Source organism: Nematolebias whitei, chromosome 8 (genome assembly GCF_014905685.2).
Source record: "Nematolebias whitei isolate Nwh7 chromosome 8, NemWhi1, whole genome shotgun sequence".
In the NCBI taxonomy this organism is placed as follows: Eukaryota; Metazoa; Chordata; class Actinopteri; order Cyprinodontiformes; family Rivulidae; genus Nematolebias; species Nematolebias whitei.
In genome coordinates this window covers 3,013,317-3,025,909 of record NC_056505.1, presented here as the reverse complement: position 1 = coordinate 3,025,909, position 12,593 = coordinate 3,013,317, and the positions used below count along the sequence as shown (strand labels likewise).

The 12,593-nt window shown below is 44.2% G+C and overlaps 2 protein-coding genes across 4 annotated transcripts in view; one reads left to right on the top strand and one right to left on the bottom strand.

Moving 5' to 3' along the window:
- The window catches only part of mak16 (MAK16 homolog (S. cerevisiae)), a gene marked incomplete in the record, with an annotated part of 73,208 nt that overhangs the window by 9,090 nt on the left and 51,525 nt on the right, over positions 1-12,593 (bottom strand).
- LOC119413768 (dematin) overlaps positions 1-12,593 on the top strand; it is a 23,976-nt gene that overhangs the window by 4,109 nt on the left and 7,274 nt on the right. For 2 of the 3 annotated variants that reach the window (XM_037680829.1, XM_037680826.1), the window contains exons 2-6: positions 8,134-8,184; positions 10,009-10,078; positions 11,084-11,118; positions 11,439-11,519; positions 11,610-11,738. In XM_037680829.1, the coding sequence (XP_037536757.1) occupies positions 11,107-11,118; positions 11,439-11,519; positions 11,610-11,738 (222 nt within the window). In that variant the 5' untranslated portion in view covers positions 8,134-8,184; positions 10,009-10,078; positions 11,084-11,106. Of the gene's footprint in view, positions 1-7,402; positions 7,561-8,133; positions 8,185-10,008; positions 10,079-11,083; positions 11,119-11,438; positions 11,520-11,609; positions 11,739-12,593 lie in introns of those variants that run through there. The other variant, XM_037680828.1, reaches the window with a different exon arrangement.

Below are 12,593 nucleotides of genomic sequence, written 5' to 3'. Positions count from 1 at the left end.
CCGTTCAGTTTTTTATCATTAAAACAGATCCGTTCAGTTTTTTATCAATCGTTTTTATTATAATTTCCTCAGAAAGATTCTGTGGCTGAAAGAAACAAGAACAGACCAGAAAAGAGTGAAAGTGAAAAGGTTTCACTTCATTTATAAATAAAACTGACATTAATCTGCGTTCCCACAGTGTCACCTCATTAAATGTGAAATTATATTTTTATAAACTTAAAACAGAATCAGGCTGTGTAAAAAATGAGCAGGATGAAATCAAATCATAAATATTTAAAAACGACAAACTAGATAATTATCTTTTCACTGTTTCTGACATTGTTTCAGGTTTAAACAGTATTTTAAATCATTTATACATTTTTAAATTCAGATTCAGTTTTCTGCTGAAATCAGGAACAGTTTCAGTTTTTATATTTTTTATTCTTAAAACCAGTTCAGAAAGTTGTTTTGCTTCAGAATCAGATCAGTCTTCAGTTTCTAACGGAGCAAAATGTTCCTTAAATAACCGCACGCTGCGCACGGGGGGCCATGCTCTCTTATCTGTGAGGACAGTGGGGGCCGGGGGGGTCCAGGGGGGCCGTCGGCAGTTTCTCTTCCTGTTTTGGCTGCAGCTCGTCGCTCCTCTTCAGCTCCTTCAACGCAGGAATGTTAAGTTTGCTGATAGGACAGACAGACAGGTTTTACTCAGAGCGACACCTCCTCTCCTCTGACCTTTGACCTCTGACCTCTGACCTCGTCGGCGTTTGCAGAAAAACTCTGTTCATGTCAACGAGGTCTGATCATTTAATCTGATCAGAAAGTGGAAAACAGACGAAGGCTTCAGGAGGTGGGAGGAGGTGAAGGAAACAGAAAAGAACACAGAGGAGTTTCAAAGGCAGAGGGAAGAGGAAAAAATTACAGAAAACGTTTGAAAAGAGATAAAAAATTACAAGTGATGAGTAAAAAATATGAGAAGATAATTCATCCATCCATCCATCCATCCATCCATCCATCCATCCATCCATCCATCCATTTTCTTCCATTTATCCCGGGTCGGGTCGCGGGGGTAGCAGCCTAAGTAGGGAGGCCCAGACTTCCCTCTCCCCAGCCACTTGGTCCAGCTCCTCCGGGGGAATCCCGAGGTGTTCCCAGGCCAGCCGAGGAACATACTCTCTCCAGCGTGTCCTGGGTCTTCCTCTGGGCCTCCTCCCAGTGGGACGTGTCTGGAACACCTCACCAGGGAGGCGTCCAGGAGGCATCCTAACCAGATGCCCGAGCCACCTCAACTGGCTCCTCTCGACGTGGAGAAGCAGCGGCTCTACTCTGAGTCCCTCCCGGATGATCGAGCTTCTCACCCTGTCTCTAAGGGAGAGCCCAGACACCCTGCGGAGAAAAATAATTTCAGCCGCTTGTATTCGAGATCTCATTCTTTCGGTCACAACCCAAAGCTCATGACCAGAGATGAGGGTGGGAACGTAGATCGATCGGTAAATTGAGAGCTTCACCTTTTGACTCAGCTCTCTCTTCACCACAACAGACCTGTACAGCGCTCGCTTCACTGCAGACGCTGCACCTATCCACCTATCGATCTCACGCTCCATTTTTCCCTCATTCGTGAACAAGACCCCGAGATACTTGAACTCCTCCACTTGGGGCAGGACCTCCTCCCTGACCCAGAGAGGGCACTCGACCCTTTTCCGTCTCAAGACCATGGCCTCGGATTTGGAGGAACTGATCTTCATCCCGGCCGCCTCGCACTTGGCTGCAAACCGCTCCAGCGAAAGCTGTAGATCACGACCTGATGAAGCCAACAGGACCACATCATCTGCAAAAAAGCAGGGACGCTAAGACCACCAAACGGATCCCCTCAATACCTCGGCTGCGCCTAGAAATTCTGTCCATAAAAGTTATGAACAGAATCGGTGACAAAGGGCAACCTTGGCAGAGTCCAACTCTCACCTGGAACAAGCCCGACTTACTGCCAGTGATGTGGACCAGGCTCTGACACCGGTCATACAGGGACCTAACAGCCCATATCAAAGGGCCTGGTACCCCATACTCCCAGAGTACCCCCCACAGGGTTCCCTGAGGGATGCAGTTGAACGCCTTCTCCAAGTCCACAAAGCACATGTAGACCGGTTGGACAAACATGCCCTCCAGGACCCTGCTGAGGGTGTAGAGCTGGTCCAGTGTTCCACGACCAGAACAAAAACCACACTGCTCCTGAACCTGAGGTTCGACTATCTGATGGACCCTCCTCCCCAGAACCCCTGAGCAGAGAAATAAAAGACCAAAGTGATGAGAAATGAAAGGATGAAGGAGGAAAAGAGTCTAAAATGAAAAAAGGGTGTAGGTTTTTCATTAAGCTTGGGTCAGCTGGCTTTTATTCATCCAGCTGCTGTTGTCATGGCAACAGAAACGCAACATCTGGACAGTGGCAGATGGAGGAGTGAAGGAGGCAGAGAAATAATACCTGTAAAAATGTTTCATTTACCAAATTTTATTATTGCTCAACAATTTGACTTTTTGAATGAATATGGTTTAAACCATTTAAATATATATTTTATTTTAATTTATTGAAGAAAAGCACGAAGCAGAAGAAATAAAGTACCATGAAATGTGTTTGTGTCGTCGTTTCATCATCTTGACCCGAAGGATTCAAGACAAAGCTATTAATCCTCGAACAGAAGCAGCTCCGATAAACTCTTTAACGTCTGTTGCTCTAAAATAATTTAATAAAAATAAAAGAATAAAAACAGAGAAGAAGCTGAGCTTCGACTTCCTGTCAATCAGAACCTGTCGACCAATGACAGCAGCCGACAGAGCCGATGTCAGACAGGGTGTGGTCGCATCGCTGCGAGGCAAGATAAGAGTCCGCGCACACGCGCGCACACACACACACACACACACACACACTTTAAGGCTAAAACTGAAAAATGTTCAGCCAATCAGACGTCTTTTTTAATTATTTTATTAATCGAAATGGTTTTAAAATCATCTTTAATTGGTTCAGAGTTAGAAAAAATGTGCCTGAATTTGTATACAAACAAACCTTTACTGATAAAAACAAAACATTTTAAATTGTTTAAATAAATGTGTTTGTAGATGCAAAGCACTAAAAGTTCCCACACTGTGCGTGAGCGTGAAGTTACACTTGGACCCGGGTTTTATTCTTCAAACAGAAGGTGACGTCTCAAACACAGCTCAAACTAAAACTGAGTTTTATCTTGACTGTTTATGTTTTCAGTGGAGCTGTTGTTTTAGACTGGCTCCTTTTTAAATATTAAAGAAGTCATGGTGCATTCAATAACAAATGGCTTCCAAAATACACTGAGATAAAACAAAAAGGCTAAAATAAAACAGTGGAGTTTTTGTTGTTTTCTGTTGAAATGTAGTGACTTTTATTATGTCAGGTGATAATTTGTAGTTAAAAACTAAGCTGTGGCCTTTCAGTTTTCTGCTGGACAGTGAATGCAGCACGAGGGGAAGATGTTTGAAAACTTAAATCTGAACAACTCAGTGGGTGGAATAATTTCAAATCCTCAGAGATAAAAACTGAACTAGATATTTTTTCATTATAATTTTTTCAAGATGCCCAAATGTTTGCTCTGCAGGAGAAAAAAAAAGAGTTTAGTTTTATAAAAATGTTTAAAGTTGGATCCATGAAGTTTAATGAGAGCAGCCGACTCGTCTTCTTGTTCTTTAGGGAACCTTCAAAGAACGTTCAGTGTTTTTATGTTTGGACTCGAGCTCAGCAGCTGTTCACTCGTAAACTGTGACGCTGCAGATTTCAGGTTCTGACCCACTTGCAGCCTCCGGCATCAGCGATGCTCAACGTTCTGCTGCATCACGACTCAACAGAACGTGCAGCGGGACAAACGGTGTTACAGTCAGCTGCACCCTGAGGAAGAGGAGGACGATGAAGGAGATGATGGGCTCTGATCTGGTCCAGAAAGAAAGCCCAGAACCTGAGCCGAGGATTATTCAACTTTAAAGTGGGCCAAGTTTTAATTAAAGCTGCTGTTAAATAAAAAAATACAGAAAAACAGAAAAAAACTTTTCTCTTCAAAACAAACTTTAAATATTTTATCTTTATTTTACTTCATGTATCTGAATCGTGGTCTCTGCAGACAAAGATAAATCAAAACTAATGCTCATTTTCAAAGATACCTGTGACCTTTGACCTTTGGTCCCTGAATGCAGCAGCAGTTACAGAGTGGTTCTGATCGTAAAGGTCTGGAAGTTCTCAGGACCCGTTTGTTTGCAGGAAGTCAGTGAGCGGCACTAAAGGTCGCCTCGGTGATCCTAACCAGACAATTTATGACTCGTCGTCTCAACACAAAGAGACAAACGAGGAGGACGACCAGACCAGGGACCAGAGACTAGTGACTAGAACAGGGACCAGAGCCTAGAACAGAGACTAGAGACCAGGAACCAAAGAACAGGGACTAGAGACTAGAGACTAGAACAGGGACTAGAGACCAGGAACCAAAGAACAGTGACTAGAGACTAGAACAGGGACTAGAGACCAGGGACCAAAGATCAGAGACCGGGGCTAAAGACCAAGGACCAGGGACCAGAGACCAAGGACCAGGGACCAGAGACTAGTGGCTAGAACAGGGACCAGAGACTAAAACAGGATTAGAGACCAGGAACCAATGAACAGGGACTAGTGACTAGAACAGGGACTAGAGACCAGGGACCAAAGATCAGGGACCAGAGACCAGGGACCAGACCAGAGACCAGGGACTAAAGACCAGGGACCAAATACCAAGGACCAGAGACCAGGGACCATAGACTACAACAGGGACCAAAGACCAGAGACCAGAAACTAGAACATGGACCAGAGACTAAAACAGACCAGAGATGCTTAAACTATCACTCTCAACATCTACATGAATATTGAAATCACCCATTATGATGATTTTATCAGTATTTAATAATAAGTCTGTTAATAATTCTGATAATTCAGACAAAAACTGAGAGTAAGCTCCTGGTGGACGATATATAACAACTAGTAAAAGTGTCTTTTCTGATTTCCATTTTGGATGAGAAAGACTGAGGGACAGAGATTCAAAAGAATCATAACTAATAACTGGTTTGGCATTAATCAATAATCCTGATTGAAAAATAGAAGCTACTCCTCCACCTCGGCCAGTTGTTCTAGGAACATGAACATTTAAATAATTAACAGGAGTGGATTCATTTATACCAACAAAATCCTCCTGTTGTAGCCAAGTTTCTGTCAGACACAATAAATCAATATGATGATCAGTTATCAGTTCATTAACTAACAGGGATTTAGAGGAAACAGATCTGATGTTCAATAATCCGCATTTAATGATTTGATGATTTTGCTCTGGTAAAGTAACTGTGTTTATTTTAATCAGATTTTTATGGTTTATATTTTTAGAGCTGATTTTTGGTTTATTTAATTTGAGCCGTGGGCGAGTTGACACTGTTTCAATGTGGGTGTGGGTGGTGTACAGAGGAGAAGCAGCAGAGAGGGGTGTAATAATCAATAATTTGGGGGATAAACAAAATCAGCCATATTTCTAGAAAGAAGAGCGGCTCCGTCCAAAGTGGGATGGATGCATCTCTCCGCATCAGACCAGGTTTTCCCCAGAAAGAACTCCAGTTATCTTTGTAGCCCACGTCGTTGTCAGAACACCACCTGGACACCCAGCGGTTAAACCACGACATACGGCTAAACATGTCATCGCTGGTCAGGTTGGGGAGGGGGCCGGAGAAAACTACGGAGTCCCACATGGTTTTATAAAGTCACACACCGAAGCAACATTAATTTTAGTGACCTCCGATTGGAGGAACCGGGTGTCATTACCGCCGACGTGAATAACAATCTTACTGTATTTAGTCTTAGTCAGCAGTTTCAGATAAGATTCTATGTCGCCCGCCCTGGCCCCCGGAATGCATTTGACTATGGCTGCTGGAGTCCCTAAAGCCACGTTTGGGACTATGGAGCTTCCAGTAACCAGGGTCTGCTTCTCAGCGGGTGGGTCCCTGAGCGAGGAACATCTATTAGAAACGTGAACGGGTCAGTGGTGAACTGGGGGCTTAGCCTTAGCACTACGCTTGCTCCGGACCGTCACCCATCCTGCCTGGGGTCCCGGCTGCTCCGGGTCTGCTGGAGGACCGCTAACGGGAGCTAGCCTCTGTGGTTCCACGCTGTCTAATGGGACCTGGCTAGCTACTGGTTTTTCTATAGCGCAGAGCCGAGCTTCCAGTTCAGACAGCCTCTCCTCCAAAGCTACCATAAGACTACATTTGTTACATGTATCATTACCACTAAAGGAGGCAGAGGAGTAGCTAAACTTCTGGCACACGTTTGGTACCAAACTTTCAGATGTACCAGCTTCTGTCGAGCTGACCCATTGTGCAATCGGTTGAAGCCCAGTGTGGACTTCTCTCGTTCCCTGCTCTGCTTTACTCCGCCCACTCACAAGTCACGTGACCAGATCAAGTGACCAGTCAAATCGAAGCCTTTGCGATTAGAAAATATCATTTTATCATATCACGATATTAATTGTTCAGCCCCCCCCCCTCATATGATCACACACACACACACATTACAAATGCTTCTGATGCCAATGGCCACTGTGTTGTTCAAATCAAGAGCCATTGTCAGCACTGGGGGCTGAGCAGCCCCTACATGGGCTTTTTCTAGAATCGCCCCTGCCTGACGGATCAGCTCCCAGGATTAAGATTAACCTTTTTTAAATTTCTGTTTCCTTAAGGTTTGTTGTGGGATTATTTTGGAACCCTAAACTCTGGAACTTCAAATGGATATGAAATCCTAAAAACAAAACTTGTAGAGCTGATTGAACTCTGGGCCGGAGTCTTTGTGGGTTGTTTATTTGGTAAACTTTGGTTGTTTATTCTGATAAATCAGTTGTTTTAAAGTTTCTTTAACTTTAGTTTATTTTCCTCAATAAATTAAGATTGTTTTTGTCTGTAGTTTGTTGTTTTATCTGTGAATTCTGGATGTTTACTCAGTAAACTCCAGTTGTGTGTGTGTGTGTGCGTGCGTGTGTGCGCGTGTGTGTTCTCAGTCAGAGCCTCCCTCCGTCTCCATCCTCCTACACCACCAGCAGCTTCAGGATAAATCAGGAGGCTGAAGCTCAAACCGTCCAGGAGGATCTGCAGGGTCAGGGTGGACGTTTGATTTAAGCTGTGGGGCGTGGCAGGCGGGTGGGGTGTACCTGTTGCTGTGACCCCAGCAGTATGTCGGTGTCGGGGTGGTCTGGTGGTGGGAGGTCCGTGTCGCAGCAACATCTCTCTCATCGTCCCGCCCACATTTCTGCCAGCTGATTGGACGGCAGGGTGAGGTAACCTAGCAACCCTGGGATATCTCCCAGCATTCCTCTGGGTTGTCTCTGGTCCCAGTGGACTCAGAGGCAGATCTGCTGAGTGAGGATTCAGCAGGCAGCAGCATCAGACCAACTCCCACTCAGCCAGAAGGAAAACAGTCAGAAATATCCTCGGCTGATGACGGACTGTTGCTATGGTAACCTGGGAGGTGGCGTTCCCTGCAGGAAGATTTAGGAGGAGAAACGGTCCACGGTGAGTTGACTGATGTGGACTCTGGGTTTTGTGTTGCTTTTGAGGCAAATGGATCTTCAGAACTTCATCACTTAGCAACTGCAGAAAATAAAACCTGATTCTAAAAATAGATGCATCTTCAAACGAGCCGAAACCATTAGGACACGTCCGTGTGTGTTCAGGAGGACAGATCTGAGTCTTCAGGAGGACATATCTGTGTCTTCAGGAGGACAGATCTGTGTCTTCAGGAGAACGGATCTGTAGGTGTTCAGCAGGACGGATCTGCTTGGGTTCAGGAGGACGGACTTCGTCTTCAGGAGGACAGATCTTTTTGGGTTCAGGAGGACAGACTTCGTCTTCAGGAGGACAGATCTGTGTCTTCAGGAGGACAAATATGTAGGTGGTCAGCAGGACAGATCTGCTTGGATTCAGGAGGACAGACTTCGTCTTCAGGAGGACAGACTTCATCTTCAGGAGGACAGATCTGTGTCTTCAGTGGGATGGATCTTTGTGTCCAAATATTTCCTCATCCGGTCCACATAAATCATCTCAGCTGCTCCAGGTTCTGATTAATTCCGTTCTTTGTTCTTTCAGGTTCTGCAGAACTTCCTGCTTCAGTAAAACCAGCAGATTCTGACTCATCATGTAAGTTGGAGCTGATTTCTTATTGTCCTTCATCCTGATGCATCAGTTTTCTGATCCGTTGATCTGCGTAGTTCATTAAAACTAATATTTGGATTTCTGTCCCTTCTGGTCATGTGATCGACACCTGATCCCGTCACCCTATTGAGCTGATTATTGATCACCTGCAGCCATAGATTGTAATGGATCACCCTCCAGAGACAGACCGATGTCTCCTGTCCTGTCAGCAGCTGCTTTATTTCAGCTTCACAGAGACCAGAGACAAACATTATGACTTAATTGTGTTTGAATAATTAAAACATCAGCTGTAATAAACTGAACATGGACATTTGACTCTAAATAGTTAGTTTAGATAGAGGATGTGTTCTCTGAGGTTTTGTTTAACTGTTATATTTTATTCTTTATATCGTTTAAATCTACATTAAAACGAGCAATCATACCATCATATTCCCCTATGTTCAGAGAAAGACGTAAACTGACATTTTATGCAAAAATGCAGCGTGAAAACTGAGAGCTGATCGACCAGAGCTGAAGCTACAATTGAGTTGTTTGACAAAGTATTCAGAGGAAGACTGAAATGAGCTAAACTGAAGCTAAAATTAGTAAATTGAGGCTAAAATGAGCTAAACTGAAGCTAAAATTAGTAAATTGAGGCTAAAATGAGCTAAACTGAAGCTAAAATGAGGCTAAATTGAGGCTAAACTGAGGCTAAATTGAGCTAAACTGAGGCTAAAATGAGCTAAACTGAGGCTAAACTGAGGCTAAAATGAGATAAACTGAGGCTAAAATGAGCTAAACTGAGGCTAAAAGTAGCTAAATTGGAGCTAAAATGAGCTACATTGAGGCTAAAATGCACTAGACTGAGACTAAACTGAGTTAAACTGAGCTATTCCGAGGCTAAAATTAATAGGATACGGCTGAAAACTAAAATAATCAAAATAGCAGTCAGAAGCTAAAAGCAGCACGATTGTGGGTAAAATCAGCTGGACATGCTAAAGCTAACATTACTCCAAAAATTGCTAAAATCTCAAAGGAGCTGGAATTTAGCTAAAAGCTAAAATTGTGACTAAAAGTAGCAGAACAGTAGCTAAAGTAAAACAAATCAGTGGCTGAAAAATGAAAAGGAGATGAATTGTAGCTTAAAGTAGCATAAAAAGATTAAAACAGAGCGAGCAGCCGAAGCTGCAACAATGTTTTGAAGGAACTGAAGAGATCTCGAGTGTTTCTGAGAGGAACTTAACTAAAACCTTAAATTCTCTGAGGAACCCCCTGTAGTTGTCATGGCTCTGCCTCAGTTGTTGGGTTGCTGGTTCAACTCCTGAGCTTCAGTTCTTTGTTCCCAGTGTGCTCCTCAGAAACCTCACGCCTCCCACAGAGAGCGACCACAGCTCCCAGTCAGCCCGTAAACATCCCATCATCGACACATCAATTATTCAGAGCGTCACCAGACCCCAGCAGGGATCGATGCCGTGCCGGGGGTCCGGTCCAGTCTGAACGAGTTCTGACAAACGACCAGAAACACAAACTCGGACAGCAGGGATTATTAATCTGTTGTCTTAAATTAGGGCTTTGAAAGTTACCAACAGAAGAAGTGAGTTTAAAACTAGAATCATCTTTTGTTGAGAAATGATGGAGTTGTAGCCGTTTGGGTCGGACCTGGAAACAACGGCAGCGCAGGAACCTTGAAACTGATTCAGTGCTTCGTGAAATGATTTTAAGGTCGTGCACCTCCTCAGGTGGAGGAGTTCACAAACCGTTTTAATAGTTGACCAGAGAGTCGCCGTAAAGTGTGTGATCGACATTGAATCAAGCGTGTGTGTTTTTCAGGTTCTGATCGGGCCGACGAGCCCAGAACACGGACCCCCAACGGACACCATGGTCCCCTTTTCTCTCTGAGGTACCAACAAACCCCCACGGCTGCATGTTTCCGACACTTCCATGTGTTCCTGAAACAAAAAGCCGCCGACTCTGGAATAATCCTTTTGTGTTTGTTGGACACACGGAACAATACGGAGCTGCAGCAAAGCATGCTGGGAGTTCTGCTCACGGTCTGAGAATTACATCCAAACAAATAATCTGACCGGAGCCAAATCCTCGTGTCACGAGTCCACGGGTCCAGTCCCTGTGGTTAGCCTAGCTTAGCACAAAGACTGGAGGTGAAGGGAAACGGTTAGCCTCGGATCAGTTTTTACATGTCCTTATAAAACACTGCTTTATTGTTTGTTTGTTTGTTTGTTTGTTGAGCTGCTGGTTCAGATTCACCCCTCATACTGCCTGCATCTTTTTTACCACATAAAAAAAGTTATTTATTATTGATGTTTCAGTAATTTCTGTATAATAATGAGTCTGTCTGTGACTTCACGGCTGCACATTCAGATTTTATTCAGACTCCTTGATGTCAAAACTGTTCTCAGATCAGTTAGAGGTGACAGAACCCTGCTGCTCCAGCAGAACCCTGCTGGATTCAGAACTCTGGTCCAGCAGAACCCTACTGGATTCAGATCTCTGGTCCAGCAGCAGAACCTGCTGGATTCAGATCTCTGGTCCAGCAGCAGAGTTCTGCTGGATTCAGATCTCTGGTCCAGCAGCAGAGTTCTGCTCAGACCTGGAGGAAGGCTGAGTGTGTTTGGGCCTCTGAGGGTCAAAGGTCAGCACAGTTTGGTTCTGAAACTGATCGGACCGATGAACTCTGCGGCGACTTATTTTATGAGAGATTGTGTTTTTTATGTTAATCTGAGTCATTTTCCAGAAGCTGTAAATTGTCAACAGACCGATGAAAGAATAGTTTTTTTGTTGGAAGCAGCCAAGTTACTCTGAGGATTTCCCACGATGCATCTGTGTTCTTCAGGCTCCTCGGGTTAGAGCTGAACGTCTTTAACAAACTCTCATGTTTGTCTCTCAGGACGTGACCGCTCAGCAGGCAGGATGATGCCAAAGGTGAGCACCAAACACGCTGCAGCTTTACCTTTGTTCATTTAGTTATCTGTTTCTTTGTTTATTTAAAATATATTTAATATTTAAATATCGTACTGATATGTTTTAAATAAAATGCACATTGAGGCTGCTGACTTTGACCTCTGACCTGTGACCTTGTGGCTTTAACAGAAACTGTTGATTCTGGAGGTCTGAACAGAAAAGTTCTGTTTCAGGGATCCGCTTCAACTCTGGAAACTGAAGGTTCAGATGTTGGTTTGATGTTAGGCAGTAAAATTATTTATTTATTGTGTGTGTGTGTGTGTGTGTTTGTGCATGTGCAGCAACTGGCCCAGACGTCTCCAGGAAGCGTGTTGTCTCTAAGAGGGACAAGCGTCCCTGGATCCCCCGCCACCCCCATAGTGGTGAGACAGACTCTGAACATCAGCTTCAGATTAATCTTGACCCTGTAATCTATAATCTGTAATCTGTTAACCCCCCTCGCCTCTCTGCAGGCCCGGGTGGAGGATGGCGTCATCGGGTACAAGGACCTGGCAGCGCTGCCCAGAGACAAAGCCATCCTGGACATCGAGAGACCCGACCTGATGATCTACCAGCCGCACTACAGCTACAGTCCTCTGGAGGTGAGCCCCAAGTCCTGGTCCAGCACTCAGGTCTGGGTCCAGCACTCAGGTCTGGGTCCAGCACTCAGGTCTGGGTCCAGCACTCAGGTCTGGGTCCAACACTCAGGTCTGGGTCCAGCACTCAGGTCTGGGTCCACATGATCCAAATGTCTGGTTTTGTCTTTTTGTCTCGTTGAAATGTTTTTCTGTCACTTTGTTGACCTGTTTTTGTCTTTTGTGTGACATTTGTCACTGTAGATGTTTTTGCATCTTTGTGTGGCTGTTTTAATGTTTCTGTCTGCTTTCAGTCAGTGTAACCAATAAACAGCAACAAACAAACAACAAATATAAACAACAATAAACACAAACAACAATAAACACAAACAACAACAACATTAGAAGATGGTTTCAGCTCAGTTTAGGCTGGAGACCCTGAAATAACATAAAATAATCTGGAGGACAACTTTAGATTAAAGACAAGTCGTCTTCTTGTTTGGAGATCCAGGGATGTTTTCAGGCAAACCGGGTCAATAGTCTCATGGATCAGAACCAGGTCCAGAGCGGAGACCTTCAGTGTTTTCCTCCTCTTGTGGGGACATTACTTTGTTTTCATGATCACTCTGTGAGGACCTGAAGGATCAAACAGAACAGGCTGAAAGAGTTCACTCCAGAAGTTTTACACATTAATTCACATGTAACACTCAAACACACTCACTGTAAACAAAACATGTTGATCTGCAGACTGCACGCAACAAACATCACCTCAAACACACACAGATTAGATTTTAGTCACGTCAGCCGTTTCTGTAGGTAAACAAACATTTCAGCTGTTTCTGTAGGTAAACAAACATTTCAGCCGTTTCTGTAGGTAAACAA